At 41.1% G+C, this 19,264-nt stretch overlaps 2 protein-coding genes across 2 annotated transcripts in view; one reads left to right on the top strand and one right to left on the bottom strand.

Annotated features, from left to right (window-relative positions):
• Positions 1-47: 47 nt before the first annotated feature.
• rhbdd2 (rhomboid domain containing 2) lies at positions 48-1,873 on the bottom strand. The gene is made up of 5 exons (XM_030792284.1): positions 1,688-1,873; positions 1,108-1,512; positions 720-870; positions 344-520; positions 48-171 (listed from the first exon to the last, which is right to left on the bottom strand). Exons 1-5 carry the CDS (start codon positions 1,866-1,868, stop codon positions 48-50), a joined length of 1,038 nt encoding a protein of 345 aa, XP_030648144.1. The 5' UTR covers positions 1,869-1,873.
• A 3,552-nt stretch (positions 1,874-5,425) lies between these two features.
• Positions 5,426-19,264, top strand: part of LOC115828322 (adhesion G-protein coupled receptor G2) — a 16,180-nt gene continuing 2,341 nt past the window's right edge. Inside the window, exons 1-16 of the mRNA XM_030792283.1 lie at positions 5,426-5,498; positions 9,999-10,072; positions 10,362-10,414; positions 11,671-11,804; positions 12,201-12,297; positions 14,194-14,321; positions 14,505-14,634; positions 14,846-15,171; positions 15,538-15,754; positions 16,090-16,246; positions 16,529-16,687; positions 16,866-16,988; positions 17,320-17,365; positions 17,930-18,033; positions 18,788-18,912; positions 19,045-19,264. The exon at positions 19,045-19,264 is cut by the window's right edge and continues 52 nt beyond it. Of these exons, the coding sequence (XP_030648143.1) occupies positions 5,426-5,498; positions 9,999-10,072; positions 10,362-10,414; positions 11,671-11,804; positions 12,201-12,297; positions 14,194-14,321; positions 14,505-14,634; positions 14,846-15,171; positions 15,538-15,754; positions 16,090-16,246; positions 16,529-16,687; positions 16,866-16,988; positions 17,320-17,365; positions 17,930-18,033; positions 18,788-18,912; positions 19,045-19,264 (2,166 nt within the window). The remainder of the gene's footprint in view (positions 5,499-9,998; positions 10,073-10,361; positions 10,415-11,670; positions 11,805-12,200; positions 12,298-14,193; positions 14,322-14,504; positions 14,635-14,845; positions 15,172-15,537; positions 15,755-16,089; positions 16,247-16,528; positions 16,688-16,865; positions 16,989-17,319; positions 17,366-17,929; positions 18,034-18,787; positions 18,913-19,044) is intronic.

The following is a 19,264-nucleotide window of genomic DNA, read 5'->3' as shown; positions in this document are numbered from 1 at the left end:
TGTGCGCACATTCCAATGCATTTAGATTTAAACAAAGTGGCTGACACTCAGGCTTTAATGAAGCGCTGAAACAGCCGGTCCATGCGCAGCCAGAGAGGAGACAGGTTCTGAGTCTGGCTTAGACATTTGAGAGCTGACAGGAACTGCTGGCTGAGGAAGCTGAGCTGTAAACTGCCCGGCCATGTTCATCAGAGGGCCAAGACCAACTTGGTTCGAGGCAGCCATTGGTGTCCACATATCACGACCTTGAGAATAGCCCTCATTACTGTATCCTTGGCTAAAAAACTGTCCATGAGCGTGTGTGTGAGTGTGTGCATGAATGTGTGAGTAGGTGTGCCCGTGCCCGTGTCCGTGGCTGTGCCCGTGCCCATGAGCAGGGAATGGAGAAGGGAAAACGTGCTGCTCTTGCATGTAGCTTGACTGAGGCCAACCATCAAACGTGTTTGGCTGGTCCCCCACTGCTTGAGGCGGAGCAGGCGCGTAGGCCTGTACGGGGTAGGACCCCGGGGGTGGGTTGCATCTAAAATGGTTCAAATTTAGGAAACAGAATTACAAACAGCACATAATGTATTCATGTTGCCTGACTGATACAGCAAAGGCAGTATCACCTATCTGTGGAATTATAACCATGTCCAAAAAACAAAGCAAAAAACAATGCATTAGATTCATGTTGTGAGGGGGGATGCTGACTGAGGGGGTATTTTTGAGGTATTACTCACTTAGTATAAAAGACTTTTCTTCTCTCCTCCGCTGATGAAGGCACAAACTTTACACCAACCATCCTCCTTAACAACCGAAATGGCATCTTCTTCTCCAGAACGGAGGCACTGGATTCTGACATTTCAAACACTGAGAGCCACCCCATACCATCTGAATCCAAACTCTGGGTTAAAGAGTTTCAAGAGTATGTGGAGCCATAGTAATACAGTATTAATGGGAAAACAACCCTCACACTAGATGTTAGATTTCTATATGTTAATATATTGATTGGAATGCATTCAAATACCAATTAATAAGCATCAGAAAAAATAATCCAACTGTTTCAACAAATAATTCTCTACATCTCTAACCAAGGATCTTTAAAGGGTAAAACCGACGCAAGGATACATATCTCTCCCGTGACGATGGCGAGGACGTTGCAGAGAAGCACTGTGTTTGGTATGAAGAGAGTGATGATGAGAAGAATAAACCAGGGGAAGGATGCAGTGGGCACGCTGATGCCCATAAGGAAAGCCTTCGTCATGGGGGATCGGATGGTGATCATGCCCAGCATAGAAAGAGATGTAGGTATCAAACCTGACACAGAGCTCCGAGAATCATGAGGGAACAGGAGGATCTCAAGGAGGACGTGCAGTAGCCCCGTCCAAACTGAGAGAAGCAAGAGCAGGTACAGAAAGCGCACTGTGCCGACACCCTTCTCCAAGCCACTGGTGAAGGACACCAGCACCCCAGCGCTGAGGATGAGCTGCATCGCATCCTTATTGTAGAACGAGTAGAAGAAGAGCTTGTGAACTGAGGGAAAATAATGACAAGACAACAGGAGATGCAGTTACGGGTAACGGAGTGCTGATAATCAAAGCAGAATGCACCGCCAATCATTTCCATTGTCGTAGACAGTGTTACTTTTTCCAAGCGCAAAAGCCCAAGAACAGACCAAAATAACTCTCAACGTATCTACGCTGCTTACCATGGCCGTTCAGGAAAACGCTGGATCCTAGGCTAAATGTGTATTCTGAGGTGTTAAAGTAACTTGTGATGATGTACAACAAGCAAGATACAGCGACAACAATCGCGACGCCACTTGTAAACTCCAAACCCGTGACCGAATTCACAAACTTTCTAAACATACTTTGCACTGTATTTTTCATTTTTTATGGCGCTATCTACATCATATCTTAATTACTTAATGTATGCAAGAAATACAACCGCGCAGAAAGTCAAGCGTGACATGTGTGGTCATTTGTGTTACAGAATTCCGTGTTAACATTTACGTTTACCCAACTTCCGTGTTTGTTTACGCGTAAAACTGGTGTCTTCCAGCTTGTCAACATGCGCACACACTACGCAGTGGGCAAGGATCGCGCAGGTTTTCAGTAATATAAGATGCCTCGGTAACTCGTATCAGTGCAAATGTTCTCCAACACGGCTGAGTTAAGCAGTACTAACATATGTAAGTCCACGAATATATATCATTATTATATAATAACATATATAAGTCCAGGAAGTGTTGTATAATGTATGATGTACTTCCCCCTCTCTCAACTCTTTTGAGCCGTTGAAATGCCATGCCACAAACATCTCATAGCAGAGGTAGAAACATTTCATATGTCCAGGTACGATGATACTACATAAAACTGATAATATATGAACTGATAATAATGATAATATATGACATGTACACATCTGTACTAATGTGATCTCATAAAAGAGTGTGTTTCACAATGTGAACTATGGTTTTACAATTAATAATCATCATGACTCACAATTTGAACAATACTGAAAACCAGATGGGTGTAATGCTGCCCCTGATGACCAGAGATATATTTCTATCTATGTGCCTGTTTCTGTTTATCCAGGGGGGTATTCCAGAAAGCGGGTTTAGTGAAAACTCCCTATGACTTCATTTTACCATGCAAAATGTAGGGTTCTTCTATTAGAAGGTTTACTACTTGCTCTGAGTTAACTAACTCTGAGCTTCCACTGAACCCGCTGTCTGGAACACCTCCCTGGGCTGTTCATGATCTGGGTTTCTTGTATGGATTCATTATATTTGTGATACATTTGAAGTGTAAGACTTCCACGCGGTCTCACATTAAAATGCTCATTTTGTTTCTGCTTCAACACGCTTCGTTTTACGTCCCTTTTTCATGGTGTCTCATTTTTATAATCTGTCTCACTTTTACATCTTTACCGCTAGTATAACTTCTGCACAGACGACAAGTAAAGCGTCTCATGTCATTGTGCACATTGTTCGGATTTCAGCAGGGCAAGTTATTTTCCAGATAAGAAGCACAGTAGCATTAGATGCCATGTGATTATTTATCTCAAATACACCGCCGGCACACGTCTCACTGTTTCCCGCTATGTTGACAAATACTTGATCTTAATCATTCGTCTTTTATCAGCGTTTACCTTTCCTCGAAAATGCAGATCTAATGCTCAGGGACAGTTCACAGTTGTGTCGATATACGCTTGTGTTGATAAACGCTTGCGCTCTAACAGCATTGGCCGAGTGGTAGTTCGGCCAGCTTGATTTGTCCATTACAGCTCTACCCAGGTACACACACCTCCCATGAAATCAGGTAATGGTCAGGATGAGTGATGTCGTGTAGTGCAATACCAGTAAATGTTTTGTGGATTGTGACACATTACTCTTTTTTACGTATTTGTTTGTTCAGAAATGATTCTGTTGATCTCAGACAGTCAAAGATGCAAAACAAACACAGACAAGAACAAGAACAGCAACAAGAACAACAACAAAAATCTCATTGGGATGAATTCAGTTCCATACTGCCATATCATCAATCTTAAATAAATAAGGAAGAAATAAAGAAATAATTTAAGACAGAATAATTTAAAGACATGACATGCTCAGGCAAAGTGTCTTTATGCCTATGGATTGTATATTGTTTTCTTTTATGTCGCTGGTCACTGAAATCAGTTACATGAATTCGTCAGCCAAATGGCTCAGCCAGAACAACCTCCAGATTAATTCAACCAAAACATAGCAAACAGCCATTGATTTCCACTAAAGCAAATAGAGCCTCAGTGGATAGGTCATCAATGACTGAGTGGTGGAGTATTGTTTTTTTTTCTTTCTGGTTTCGCTGTTTTCTTTTCCATGGCACGCTTCAGCAGAACTGTATTCCAAGGGCTACTGTAACCAAAATATATCAGAGCTCAGGAAATTTGGGGTGAGTCAGGAAGCTATGACACATTATTCTCAAAACTGTAACTGACGCTGTCATCACCCTCTCGACTTCTGTGATGTATGGTTACATATTTGGTGCACTGAGTCGCTGACATGAGCTACATTCCAAAGAAAGATTTATTAAGAATATTCCTCCTTTACTGAAAATAAGTTAGTGGTATGCTGTGGTATGAGAGACAGAATAGCAAGAGCCTAGAATAAGGCAAAAGTGCCTCTCACAACTGTAGTCTAAATGGAGACCTGATACAATGTACAACGCCAGCAGAAAGCAAGGGATAACGCCTTTTCCTCCTCACAATCTAAAGACAAAGTTCAGTCAAACAGAGAAAGCCCATGACTGGTGTTGATGTCATGTATGCTTTGTCCGTGACTCCATCAGACTCCCGAGGTCACAGCACAGGGTGTGACCTGGTCAAGTGGTCATGAGCCCCAGGTGAAGACAGAGGTACCAGTCAGGTGGGCTTGGTCTGGTTACCGGTTGCTGTGGCAACAAGGTAATCGTCTTTGTACGGCCCAGGGAACTGTCCTGTGTAAGACCTCTCTCAAAAGCCCTTTGCAACAACAAACACAAATGGCTAAATACAAACTGAATGCATTTTATATGAACTAGACAGACAAATTATCCAGATGCAGAAGTAAACTTGTCTCTCTAACTTACAATACAAAATAAATGTTTTTTGTTTTTAGCTTGCAGAATACACCATATCTTGTAATCATAGTGCAGTTCATTTTCACCTTAAAAAATACATCTTTACAGTGAGAGACATTATGATGTTCTGGGGGTATTTATACACCCCTAGATTATACAACATCTGTTCATCCCTTTATGTGCAGTGTCTATATCAGCCCCAAAGAATTTTTAGTCAGAAGAGCCAATCATGTGTAAGGTTTGTCATCTATTTCACAACCATATAAACAGATAACGTTATGATGACCGGAGTGATAATTACTTCCCTCTGCGGTCCATATTTGTTCAGTCATTGAATAGTAGGAGCAGATGTGGACTTGACCCAGTGTCTGAGAATGTGGGGCGCTACTGAACCTGAACGGACATCTGCACGTTGTTTCCCCCCTTTTTCGTGCTCGTTGTTACCAATTCCAGAAATAGATCAGCTGATCGTGACTGATCGTGACTGACCGAGGAATGAGACTGTTTTTCTTGTCTCTGTTCTCTTTGATTATGTTTTTGCTGAGGAGGGGCAGCTAATACAGATATATCTGTCATCACATGTACATTTGCTTCAACACGCCTTAAATAAATAAATAAAATCAAGAATCCAGAATAAGGTGTTTTCATTTCAAGAATGTGCTTTGAATATACTAAATCAGTTTTGCCGTCTTACACGCGCTTGCGCCCAGTATAATTTTGGAAGCCACAGTGAATGATCTTTTCTGAGATATCCAATCAAAGTACAAACTATGAAATGGTACATACATGTTGCCAATTAAAGGAGGAGACACAGGACCAAGAATGCAGCCAGTATCTGTGGCAACATGCCCGAGAGCAAGACAATGGAAAACAAAACATGCCGGTGTCTTGGCTACAAGCAAGAGGAAATCGATGAAGGTAGCGGCAAGTAGAACTGTAGCTCATTTGGTCAGGTGTGCACAATAAGATTGTTCTGTTTTGTTAATGGGTGGTGCACACGACTGTGACGCAGTTCTCGCAATGGAATATGCTTATTATCATACCAAACCCTCTGAAGCGTCGCTGCGAGGAGACCCAACCAGTTTTGTTTTTTTCTTTTTTTCTTTTTTTCTTTTTTTTTTTGGAAATAGTGACAGGGACAGAACATGAGTAACTCTATGATTCTACCATTAGTACAACAGAATCACAGAAATGAATGAATAAATAAAATCTTTAACTGCTAGCATTGTCCTCCTTCAACCTTTCAACCTCCCAGTAACACACAACTGACCTGTAACACACCACTGACCTGCCAATAGACATTAACCTTTAGCCTCATGAATCTATTGTTTCCTGTCTGTCTGTCTGTCTGTCTGTCTGTCTGTCTATCTGTCCATCTATCTATCTATCTATCTATCTATCTATCTATCTATCTATCTATCTATCTATCTATCTATCTATCTATCTATCCATGTGTGTGTGTGTGTGTGTGTGTGTGTGTGTGTGTGTGTGCGTGCGTGCGTGTGCGTGTGTATTGCGTATATACACAAGAACACACATTACATTTATTTGAGGAAACCCTGAAAGTCAGGAAGTATACGGTGGGAAGAATTTCGATAAGGGAGTTGGGTGGTAACGTGTTTGACACTGAAGAGGCGGGTTGCATTTCTCAGATGTTGAGAAGGCAGGGTGGTGATTGTTCAGCGAGTGTCAGTGACGACTTGTCAAGCAGTGGTATACGCGTGCGATTCTCCTCTCGTTACAGAAGTCATCACAACGTTTTATGTTAACTGTGGAAGAACACGCAAATAAGAAGACTGGATATAAAAACTAAGTAACAAAATAAACTTTGACGGGGACGAAGCGCAAACTGTCCATGGATGGAGGTAACCACTCTAAGGCGAGTGATGTGACACGCGTTGAATCACACCCCGCTCATCTGTGTCCCAGCAAAGGGTAAGTTCAGCGCCTGTCTCAAACACGAGGGATAGAGTCTGCCAAAGCACATCATACATTTTGTACTTCTTTCAAAGACTCGAAATTTAATGGGTCGCTGTGAGTTCTAACTGAGAATGGAAAAGAATGAAACGCTCAGGTCTAACAACATTGTTTTACATCGTAGCTTTAGTTATGAACGTTAACATATGCTACTGCTTACTTGGAAGAAGTTAATATAGCTATTGAGTGAAAGAGTGGAATCTAACCAATGGTGAGAAAATCAGCTTCTATAACAAGTGTCTAGTTTGTGTCAGAGGGTATTAACACAGACTAACAGATGAATGTTAACAAACCTTAGTTCTATGTAACGGCATTTAAAAGAAAAGCCCTTAAATTACAAAACTAAAGAACAGAAGAGTCTTTTTTTTAATTACAGGAATTTGTGAAAACAAAGAAATATCAAAACATAGAGTTTAAAAACGAGTTCGCCGAAGATAAAGTGTAGGTTTCCCACAGGCATACAGATGGATAATAATGAAAATGCATATAGTAATAAGACTTCATTTCTCTCAGATTTGCACCTTAAGATTTTATTTTTCTGTTTTCTCACACAGACTAACCCACTCTACCAATTACATGCACACACACACACACACACACTGACGGACTTAGTGTACAGCTTTACCTCACTGTTTTTTGCATGTGTCTATATTGTGCAGAGCGGGATTGAATATCTTATGAATAGATTTGCAGTCTCAGTGCAGTGAAGCTGTGACGAGATCAGACATGCCACGTTTTTCTCTCACGGAATATGTGATATAATTCACCTGCTTTTAGGTGTGTCCAGATTAGGCCTGTAGTTAGATGTTTACCTTGACTTTCTTTTTTGTTCACCTTAAATGCTCTTACATAATCACTGATAACAGTTATCAAACCATATCGTAATACAGTATTTGTATGGTTTTAGAATCCAGACTAGAATCTCTGGAATTACAGACAGCTAAGGAAAATCTTTACAAATCAAATATTTTGAAATATTTATATACAAATATGCAAATACATTCTGAAATGTGTGTGTGTGTGTGTATTTGTGCTTATGCACGTGTGTGTGTGTGTGTATGTATGTATGTATGTGTGTGTGTGTGTGTGTGTGTGTGTGTGTGTGTGTGTATGTGTGTGTGTGAGTAATAGCTACAGCCACAAAGACAGGGCTAAACTTCTGCTTTTTTTCCACCTATTCTTGAGCTTGTCATGCAAACAAATGAAGAGGTTTCTACTGCGTTTAGTTAAACACTGAATTCTATACATAACGGTCCCATTTGCTGACTGCATACTGAGAAATGACTAACTAAACCAGACTCAAGTTTGCACTGGCTTCATTGTTGTACTGATAAATTATCAATGTATTTAAAGAGTTTTTGTTCAGCTGGTAATGGTTCTCTCATCAATGAGATACCAATACTTAAACAGATGTTAAGTAAGAACCCCAGGAAACTTCAGTGAGTTCTAACAGAGCACCAGTGTGACTGTATTAATGTTCTATCAGCACTATGGTTACACTGTCATATAGTCCTCAAGACTTGTCATGTGGTTATTAATGTGTTCAAGTCAACATGCAAGCAAGAGTCACTCAATATCTTACATGCTGCTTTTTCAGGACCATGGATAAACATATGTTGTGTCATGGAAGCACAACACACAGGGAACTTCTCTGTCTTCTCATGCTATTCAACTTGGTCCTACTTTCCCAAGCAGGTGAGGTCTCATGCTATCTCCACACCGTTCAACAGGGCACACCTGTGTGAGGAAAACATCACTGCATCAGGATTATAATGGCCTGTCTGTCTATTCATTCCGCATCAACAAAAAAGAATCCAGAAGATCAAAAACAACTGTCAGAGGCCAACAACAATCTATTTTTCACTGTTACGATTTGACAAAAATATACAGTAAATTGCTCTGGTCAAAAGGTTTCTTTGAGACTCCAAGGATGTCTCCCCAGTTGCTGTATTACCTTGTGGTCTTTCTTTCTTTCTTTCTTTCTTTCTTTCTTTCTTTCTTTCTTTCTTTCTTTCTTTCTTTCTTTCTTTCTTTCTGTCTTCTTTTTGAAGAGACAGGAAACATGCTATAGGCTGATTTTGGCACTTATGTAATGGCTTGTGCTTAAGCATCTGACAGGTCCCTTGAGTGAATGGTTTTTGAAATGTTATATAGTTGTTAGGCTGTGGCAGGCTGACCTGAAATCATTCAGTGCATAGCTTGGAAATAGCTGAAACACAATAGGTCACTCTGTCTATATATAGGTACCCTGTCTGTCCTGTTTATGTCTCACCTGAGAATAGAGAAAGGAGAGTTTCTCTTTGTGATGCAGGGCAAATGTGTCAGATACATTTGTACATAAGAGATGATCAGAGAGAGTAAGAGAGGGAGAGACAGACAGACCAAGAGAGAGAGACAGACAGACAGACAAACAGACAGGCAGACATGGACAAGAGAGAGAGAGAGAGAAAGATCCAGTTTCAATCACAGGAAGTATATGCCAACATCTGTAGAGAAAGAGACAAAGTTGACATTGTCTGAGCTTCTTATTGCTATATGAACAAGACTGAACTCTTATCAGTTCTCTCACAGTTCTTGCTTACATATAGAGTGAAAATTTGTGTGGAAAAGTTAACAACAACAAAAAAAAGTTTATTGTTAACTTCCAGTCTCAGAGTATCTCAGAGTCTCACACAAAACATTTTGTAATTCACTCTTTATAAGAGTTGAGGTAATACTTTTGCATTTGTCAAGAATGGGATAATAAATACACTTGCAGAGTGAAAGTCTGACAAATTGGTTGTATAAAAAAAACAAACTATGAGACATGGTTCGTCAAAATGTCCTCAGAGAAATAATGGGGATGTTGAACTGAAATACCTATTTCTGGAACAGGTATTTCAGTGGCAGACAATGAGCGTATGTTCTGTAAAAGGGCCATTGTGCAATTTTGAGAAAACCTGCGAGGGGTACTTTTTGTCTTCTGAAATATGATATCAGTATTTTGCACTATTTTTAGACCCACTCTGTCTCTTTGGATTACATTTAGATTAGAAAGCCTTTCGTGTCTGTATTACTCATGAGAAACCTGTTTTCTGGTGTTTCTAAACAGCTTCTCCTCTTCTTTATCTTTTTTTTAATTCCTTTTTCAGTTGACCCGCCATGTAGCTTCTCACAGTTTTGTTCCAATCAGTGTAAGTACAGTCTGTTTCCACTGTTCTCTTAAACGCATTCACTTTGGCATGTGCAGATATGTGCTGACTCTGAAAAAGTGAAAACTTTTATTTATTTATTTTTTTAAGAAAAATTATATTGTATGAAATTTAATTTTTCACTGGTTAATTTCCTGTGTTAATCTCATAAACGAATGCAGCGGATAAAGCTATCGCGCAACTTTTTAATTCTTCAGAAACAATAAAGAAGCACCATTATTTTTCTGATGACTTGTTTTTTGTCTAACAGCTGCCTATTACTGGATGACTGTTAGAGTTGAGGTGACTGGAGTTCCACAGACAGAGTTAAACGTGTCTGCTTGGGTGGGTACAGAAATAACTCTATCGTATCTGAGGAAAATGCTGATTAAATAGTAATAACTTATCTGATAACGTTTCTTTTTTTTTTTTTTTTTTTTGCTGTTGTTGTGTAAAGCCGATTTCATCAGAGTCAGGGTGTTGAAGCAGGAAAAGCCTAGAGCAGCAGAAAGACATATTTCACCATCTAGACAATAACTGATAGTGAAAAGTTGAGGGTGATGGGGGTGGAGGGGAGTGGCGGACAAATGTCTTGAGCGTGAACATTTTTGACATCTCATTGTTCTTCTTTCAGCTGAACAATGTGTTCCAGACTCAGCTGAGCAGCTGTCCTTCCCCGGCTTCTCTGTGAGTGTTCAGTTCCGTGATCAGTCCATCACTTTTTAACCACAGTGCCCTCGGTCAAGCACTCAACACCTAAACCACACTGTTATTACTGAACCATACTGTATTTGACACTCAACACCTAAATCACACTGTAATTACTGAACATTACTGTATTTGACACTCAACACCTAAATCACACTGTTATTACTGAACCATACTGTATTTGTCACTCAACACCTAAATCACACTGTTATTACTGAACATTGCTGTATTTGACACTCAACACCTTAACTACACTGGTATTACTGAACATCACTGTCTTTAACACTCAGCACCTAAACCATACTGTTATTATTGAATTTTACTTTATCTGACACTCAACGCCTAAACCATACTATTACTTTGTCTGATGTAAATGTACACTTTATGTCCTTCATAAAAAGCCATTATATGCCTCTGATTTTGTTCTTTAGTGCTACATAATGGGATGGGAGTTACAAGACTCAAACACATGCTGGGTTGAATAGAACATTCCGGTGCTCTTTTATGCCAAATGCTTTTGTTATAAATGGCTTTTTGTTTGCTCTGCACAGGACTGGAAACGTATCTGCAGTCAGCATCTTTCAAGTAAGCACACATCTCTCTCTCTCTCTCTCTCTCTCTCTCTCTCTCTCATTCTCACTCTCTCTCTCTCTCTCTCTCTCTGTCTCTCTCTCACTCTATCTGACTCTCTCTCTCTCTCATTCTCTCTCTCTCTCTCATTCTCACTCTCTCTCTCTCTCTCTCTCTCTCTCTCATTCTCTCTCTCTCTCTCTCTCTCACTCTCTCTGTCTCTCTCTCACTCTCTCTGACTCTCTCTCTCTCTCATTCTCGCTCTCTCTCACTCTCTCCCTCTTTCTCTCTCCCTCTCCACTAAGGCAGTTTTTCTCTATATATATGTTACAAATAGTTCTCGAAATGGCACAAGAATAAGGTGATATGGTACAATACACAAACAAACACATGTGCACACACACACACACACACACAAGTTCATGACAACAACACCTACAATGTCTCTTCTGCATGCCTTACCTCTTCTTGAGTTTCTGCTTGTGTTTGATGAAAAATGCTAAAACAGAACCTTTGCGTGTTTTTATAATTCAAGGACGCCGAGGTCATATGTGAACAAAAAACTGAAATAATGTAAGTGGTCATTTTTCTTAATCTGTGTCTAATTAATCACTCATTACACAGCGATTGAATTTTAACTGGTCTTGTGCATTGGGTTCCATCAGAAAGACAGACTGTGTAGTCCTGCTGAAAGTGAGTCAGCCTGTTCAGGCCTGCTGCATCCGCGACAGCGTAGTGAAGAGAGGAGTGACCTCCATCTTCCGCGGCGTGGTTGTCCATGACAGAGTCGACACAGTGGGTGTGTATGGTCGATCCAGATTCGATCCAGATTCAATCCAGATTCAGTCACCAGTATCCTCATTGTGCAACAGCTAAGATAGAATCCATAACTGCTGGGGAGATGAATTATTTATTGCATCCAGTCATTTCCACTTGACCGATTTGAAATTTCATGTCTATAGTTTTTTTATTTTCTGCTGGAGAATGCTCTACGTGTTGCTGCGCTAAGAGACCTAACTGAAATGCAGTTGTTATTATCATTTTTTTCACCGCATACATATGAGCTGTTTTAATGTGACTGGTTGCATTTGGACGACTGAGGGATAAAAAGTTGACATACTTAAAACTGTGTGACCAGTTGGACGTGTGGGAATGCTGAATGCGTTAATATGACGTTTGTGGTTTTGCTGAACAGCAAAGGGCCTGTGTAACTCAGTCAACCCGGTCCCCAGCTTGTGCAACAGCTCTTCTCCCCTCTCAGATGTCTGCAGTGCCAACAGCACTCTCGCCTGGTAACCGCAAACAACTCTGGTTTTTTTTTTTTGTTTTGTTTTTAAACAGTAGATAAATCAACATGAGATAAAAATATAATCTAAACGTACATAGATTAAATTTATATGTCTTGTTGTCCAATTTCTTTCGCCTGTTCATTGTATATTCTCTATTTGTTTGTTTGTTTTTTTCCAGCAGTGGGAATAGCTCAGCTGTGTATGTGCCTCTGTTGACTGCAAATCAGCCAACTTGTCCTCAGATTGACGATGAAGGTGAGATTTCATTTCTTCATCTCTCTCCTGATAGAATGTATTCAGTGGGCCAGGCAAGCCCTTACTTAAGACGACAAAAGGATCAGTCTACACAGCACTTCACTTCAGCTCCGTAAGGTCCCTGAGCAATAACCTATGGTTTATTGGACAACATCATGTCGTCACAAGTCAGTGAGGTCACTGAGTGTGGCCTGACTGAGTTCTCATCGGCTTGAAGGCATCAACGTGTTTTGGTTCATTTGTTTCTTTGTTTGTTTGTTGTTTATTTTTGTAGAGTTGCCGCGAAATTCCTGCACTTGTTCAGATTACTGCACCGGCTCAGGTCAGGACATAACACTATTCATTCCAAACACTCTGTCCCTCTCTCTATCTCTGTTTCTCTCTCTTTGTTTCTCTCTGTTTCTCTCTCTCCTCTCTCTCTCTCTGTTTGTGTATCTTTGTGTTTGTATGTGTGTGAGATTTATTACTCTTCTCTGAGTGTGTGTGTGTGTGTGTGTGTTTTTTGTTTTTTTTACAGCTGCCTACTATAGCTGGAGAGTGAATGTGACCAATAAGCAAATGAGTATTTCACAGTTTCATACCATGGTGAGTTCCGTGTGTGTGTGTGTGTGTGTGTGTGTGTGTGTGTGTGTGTGTTTGTGTACAGGGGTGTATACCAGAAAGCTCTTGAATACACCCCAGGGGTTGTAGGGGTTAATTAAGTCAGAGTAAGTAGTAAAGCTCCTAATAGAGGAGCCCTGTGGCTTCATTCTACTAGCAAAACAAAGCCATAAGGCTCTTCTATTAGGAGCTTTACTACTTACTCTGAGTTAACTAACTCTGAGTTTTCACTAAACACACTTTCTTGAACACGCCCCAGGTGTGCGTTCTGGTATTGACAGTATAAAGCTGAGTGGGTTGTTGTGTGTGTTTTCCTCAAATGAAACTTCATATCAACAAGATATTGATGACATTTCTGATCTGTCCTCAGATTAATAATCTAAGCCAAGCAGCAGTGCCACTGTGCAACAGGTAAGAACTGTCAATCATCTTTTGTCAGTGTATTAACTAAAAACAGTTTTGCTCTTCTGTAATTGTTATGGACATGACTGTGAATGATCTAATCCCCCCTCTCTCTTTTTTCCCTCTCTCTTTGTCTTTCTTTCTTTCTTTCTTTCTTTCTTTCTTTCTTTCTTTCTTTCTTCTTTTTTTTAGTGGCCACTGTCCAAACATCTCAGATGTCTTTGAGGTAATGTAGATTCTGGGTTTATTCCGGACTAAAATATTTCTGGAGACGGAATTTTGCTAGCAGACTCTAATTGTTTTTCCTTTGCTTCACACAGGGATCTTGGGAATACTGCACTAGCACAAATATAAAGTAAGTTTAGTGAAAAAAAAAATCCATTACATTTCTATCATATAAAAAGATAAATAAAGAAATTCACAACAACCATAACAATTGGTGATCAAATACAAAGATATGAATGACTCTCAAAATGATCATTTTCATATTCAGCGTGTAAATAACAGAATGAAACTTGAGTTGTAATATACAGGTTTATTTTTATTTACCAGAGTGTACATGTTTGTACATGTTCTGCGTACCAAGTATAGTCACAGAATGGTGTTTGCTCACACACGTGTGTGTGTTCTCATTTTCTTTAGCCTGCAGAACTGCATAGTGGTGATCAGGCTGAAACAGCAGGTGGATTTATGTGCTGTCAGTCAAGCGTTAAGAGAAGCCCTCGTGAACAGGCCTGGGATCACCTCAGACTGGAAGGTCGAAAGAGCAGGTTGGTGCTACACTGTAGGAGTCTAGATCTGCATTCACATGGATTAGGCTTAAATGTTCTATGTTTTTGTGTATGTGTATATGTGTATGAGCGAGTTTACGTGTGTGTGTGTGTCTTTGTGTGTGTAGGAACATGCTTAGATAATCACAGACCACATACTTTTTGATTTGTTTCTCCTGTTAGCGATATGCGGCTGGACAGGCGGTTTGACACAAGACCCTTTTAAGTCCAATCTGACTGTGATATCTGTGAGCATCAGTAACTCTCAGCTCTGTGAGATTACTGACCCCAGTGTTCTGGACCTGGCCAAATGGTTAGTAAATGACACAATTCCAACTCACTTCTCCTTTTATTGTTTTATCTGTTCCTGAAATGCAGAGCGTAAAATCACATTGTGTGATGGATCAGAGAGGGAACATTCTTATCGGCGTCCATTGTGAATGTTCTCAAACACGGAAACTGACATTGGCTTCTCTATAGGGTTTTTTTTTTTTTTTTAACTTTTTTTTCTCTTTTTTTTTCAGTAAAAATGGAAGCGGTGTTGTTGTGCTTCTGAGCGACAGCTGTGAACATGACCTCACAACAACCGTTCCTCCTACAACCACTCTCAACGCCACCATGAGCATCACAACCACAGAACCAGAGAATAACACAATGACAGTTAATTCAACCACCGTTCACCTCACCACTGCCCAAAACTCCACGCCGCTCACCGCAAACCACTCCACCACGGCTAACATGTCAACGTTCTCTCCTCACACAACAAGAGAGCCAACAACCACCACTTACACCACGCCAGAACCAACAACCACCTCCTACACGACGGAGACTTCAACATCAACAAGCACGGGTACATCGTTGTAAGATGCCATGGTTGTGTGTGGCGTTAGAAGCTCATGTCAGATATTATGCCGACGTCAGATATTATGGTGATGTTAGATGTTACCATCATGTTAGATGTTACGGTGATGTCAGATATTATGGTGATGTTAGATGTTACCGTCATGTTAGATGTTACGGTGATGTCAGATATTATGGTGATGTTAGATGTTACCGTCATGTTAGATGTTACGGTGATGTCAGATATTATGGTGATGTTAGATGTTACCGTCATGTTAGATGTTACGGTGATGTCAGATGATACGGTAAGACCATCACTATAGCCAAACGCCTGCTTTCTTAATGACCTTCATCTGTTCTCTCACGGACCCTGTAGTCTTCTCCACCACGGCAGTGCCTCTGGAGGACCAGCTGCTTGAGCTGAGCTCGAGAGCGGCGTCCTTGAATTCCTCAGAGATCGAGGAGCTGGTCTCTGAACTGGAGGAGCTGCTGAAAGGGCCAAACATTACTGTCGAACAAGGGCAAATCATTATCAACATCGTCAGCAACCTGCTCAATGCCTCCGCTGACGCACTGGCTGCCTCCTCCCGCAGGTGTGTGTGTGTGTGTGTGTGTGTGTGTGTGTGTGTGTGTACTTGATCATTCACTCAGTTAAAGTCACACTTAGCTCCTTTATCTCTGTCTCAAATGTGTCACAAATAGATGGTAATCCAAACTATGGTATTCCATCCCAGAATATCAAAAGGCCAAACTGACGCTAACTTTAATTTACACTAACAGAAATGTTCATCTCCAAATCTGGATACACACAAAGACTTAAGTCATTGTAACAGTAAAATCAAAAGTCTGCTAATTGAAATTTTTCGTTATTGTTTTTCCCTCTCTTTCCCTCTCTTGTCTGCTCTTGTTTTTCTTTCCTTGTTCTCAGGATCATTGGTATTGTGGACACTGTTGGTCTGAAGCTGATTGTTCAGGACCAGAGCGAAACTCTTCTCGCCGACTCTCTCGCTCTCGCTGTGAATCGAGTAGATGGTACACAGTTCCAGCAGTTGTCTTTCTCCATCACAGACCCCTCCAATGTGCAGGTAAGACCTTAGAACAAAGAAACTCCTCACGCTTCGTGGTCTAAAAGCCCCCCTTTTTTTGTTTAAATGTTTGTTTTAAAAAGCGCTTTATCTTTCTAATGTGAAAATTGCTTGCTTGGTCTCAGTGATTTCTATCTTTTGTAAAAAGAGCTATTCAAATAAAATTCAGTTGAATCTGACTGAATTGAACTGATCTGAACTGAATTGAATTGAATTGAATTGAATCGAATCAAGTTGAACTGAACTGAACTGGATGTTCAATGCTGTGATCATTGCATTTAGATCAGCGGTGGTTCCAGACGGAGAAGGAGCACTGAGACCCAGGTTCCACAAGGTTCTATCACACTTCCCTCCTCCCTAACTGAAAACCTCTCCCCTGAGGAGCAGGCGCTGGCCTCCAGGGCACAGTTCAATTTCTACCAGACGAGCGTCCTCTTCCAGGTGACTGCACTTTCTCCCCAGTATCCACTCCACATATGTCCTGGGGTCTCATGTCAACAATGTCTCCTCCTTCCTTCAGCTGTTACTAACATGTGAAACTCGATGTGTTGATGGGATTTTGTCGTCAGAGGTCACATCACTCATGCTTTACTAACCTCTGGCTCACCCTCTCGTGTAGGACAAAGCATTGGGAGAGCGTAAGGTGATTAGTGGCATTCTGGGAACCAGTGTGGCCAACCTGTCAATCAGTGGGCTAACAGAGGACATAATCATCACCCTCAGGCACACTGAGCCCATTCTGGTGAGTGAAAACCGCTGTGAGTGGAGAAGCACATTGACTGACAGCTGTACAGACCAATAGGGTCATACAAGTCCCGTTCATATGATCGTAATGAGCTGACTTGACTTAGTTATGTAATGCTGACTGAGTTTGTCATGCACCTTTGCTTAGTCATATTCGTTTCCTATCCTAGAGCTTATGAGCTTATCTCTCTGAGCTTTTTTTTTAAATTGTTTTTTAATTGGTTGCCCTTTGGCAGTGTCTCTGACTTTATATCAGTCAGCTCTCATAATGTCACACTGTCCTGATTTGTCTTCAATATGTCTTTCTCTCTCTCTCTTTCTCTCCGTAGGAGAATTATTCATCTCTCTGTGTGTTCTGGGATTTCAGTCTAAATAGTGAGTTATTTTCATTTTCAACCTGAGCATTTGGCACATGAGGGACCAGTTACTTTAAATTACAATGTCATGTTGCACCCATAATACATATTAATGACAACAACAATACTACTACTACTACTACTACTACTAATAATAATGTAAAGACTGAATAATTTGAGTCCTTAAATCTTGTAAAAAAAAAAAAAAAAAAAAAAAAAAAAAAGCTATTCCAATAAAAACAGCTTAGATAAAAGGCAGAGCAACTGACAAGATTAAAAGGCGACTTACTTTCAGCCCTCTGGAGAAAACCCAGCTTTGGGTCCTTGAGGTGTCTCTATTCACAGAGTTTGAAATTCCTCAAAAAGAAAAAAGAAAAAAAAAACCCTGTTTGCTCACTTCAAAAATTTACCAGTTTTATACTGATTTCACTTTTGAGTTTGCTTTACAATTAACCTATTGATTCAAGCGGTTTGATGTCTGTGTTGTCATGTGTGTACATGTTTGTTGGTCGTTGTGTGATTATGAGTGTTATACTCTGGCTCCTGCTGTAGTAAACAGTGGTGGGGTTTTTTTTTTCATCAGATGGTTCTGGAGGCTGGAGCTCTGATAACTGCACGGTGAGGAACAGCACAGCCAATCAGACAGTGTGTGGGTGTGGCCATCTCACTAGTTTTGGCATACTGCTGGTGAGTGACACAGAAACCCCTCACAAGACCCACACTTCACAATAATCCCAACCAACAGAGAAATCAACAAATAGTCCCTCAGTGACACACTCAGGGACAGGCACATCTTTAATCAGTGATGTAAGATAGTAGATTATGGGGCATTTGGCAGATGATTTTTTTGTTCAGTTTTGATGAACAGTGTCTGCCTCACAAATTAAGACAGAAGTGGATACAAGTGCAGGCACATCTTTAATCCAACTCATAACCCAGATACTGAGTCAATAAACAGGCAGGGTCCGGTCCTCAGAACAGGACACTGGGGACAGGCCAGATCAAAAGTCAGGTAGCAAGATCAGGTCATTACACAGGAAGGCTAACAGAGGAAACAGGGCTTACAGAGGGAACAGGTCTAACAGAGGGAGCAGGTCTAACAGAGGGAGCAGGTCTAACAGAGGAAACAGGGCTAACAGACAGACAGACAGACAGACAGACAGACAGACAGACAGACAGACAGACAGACAGACAGACAGACAGAACAGGGCATGACTCAGTACTATCAGCAATAAAAGACTTGGCCAAGCCACACAGGAAAACACAGGGCCATATATACACAGGCATGATGAGGAAGCAAACTGAGGACAGGTGCACACAGTGATTAGGTAACAAGGTGATTAGCCAATCAGATCCAACTGGCTCTGATTGACCAGGAGACAGGGAGGTAGAGACATAGGCCTGATGGTCTTTTTTTTTTTTTTCTGTTGTCCCTTCCCAGGATATCTCCAGAGAAGGCGTGACCAGCCGTCTGCAGTCAATCATTCTTACCTACATCACCTATATCGGCTGTGGCATCTCTGCCATCTTTCTCTCCGTCACTCTGCTCACTTACCTGGCCTTTGGGTGAGTCTCTCTCACACACACACACACACACGTACACACACACACACACACACACACACACACACACACAGCATGAACCTCTTTATATGGTTCCCAAGAGTCGATCCAACTCGTATTTTCCTGCTTCATCAGGAAACTCCGGAAGGACATTCCGTCCAAGATCCTGATCCAGTTGTGTTTGGCTCTCCTCATGCTGAACCTGGTCTTCCTGCTGGACGCGTGGCTGGCCCTGTACAAAGACGCAGTGGGGCTCTGCATCTCCACTGCCTTCTTCCTGCACTACTTCCTGCTGGCTTCCTTCACGTGGATGGCCCTGGAAGCCGTCCACATGTACCTGGCCCTTGTCAAAGTC

This window comes from Chanos chanos, chromosome 15 (assembly GCF_902362185.1).
Source record: "Chanos chanos chromosome 15, fChaCha1.1, whole genome shotgun sequence".
In the NCBI taxonomy this organism is placed as follows: Eukaryota; Metazoa; Chordata; class Actinopteri; order Gonorynchiformes; family Chanidae; genus Chanos; species Chanos chanos.
This window is presented reverse-complemented; position numbering and strand designations above follow the sequence as displayed.

Excerpts from the sequence above, each read along its gene's own strand:
- rhbdd2 (XM_030792284.1), bottom strand. The coding sequence starts at position 1,868 with ATGAAAAATACAGTGCAAAGTATGTTTAGAAAGTTTGTGAATTCGGTC. Across the intron at positions 1,513-1,687 it reads CGTTTTCCTGAACGGCCATG|TTCACAAGCTCTTCTTCTAC; the intron begins GTAAGCAGCGTA and ends ATTTTCCCTCAG. Across the intron at positions 172-343 it reads GGGCACAGCCACGGACACGG|TTTACAGCTCAGCTTCCTCA; the intron begins GCACGGGCACAC and ends ATGGCCGGGCAG.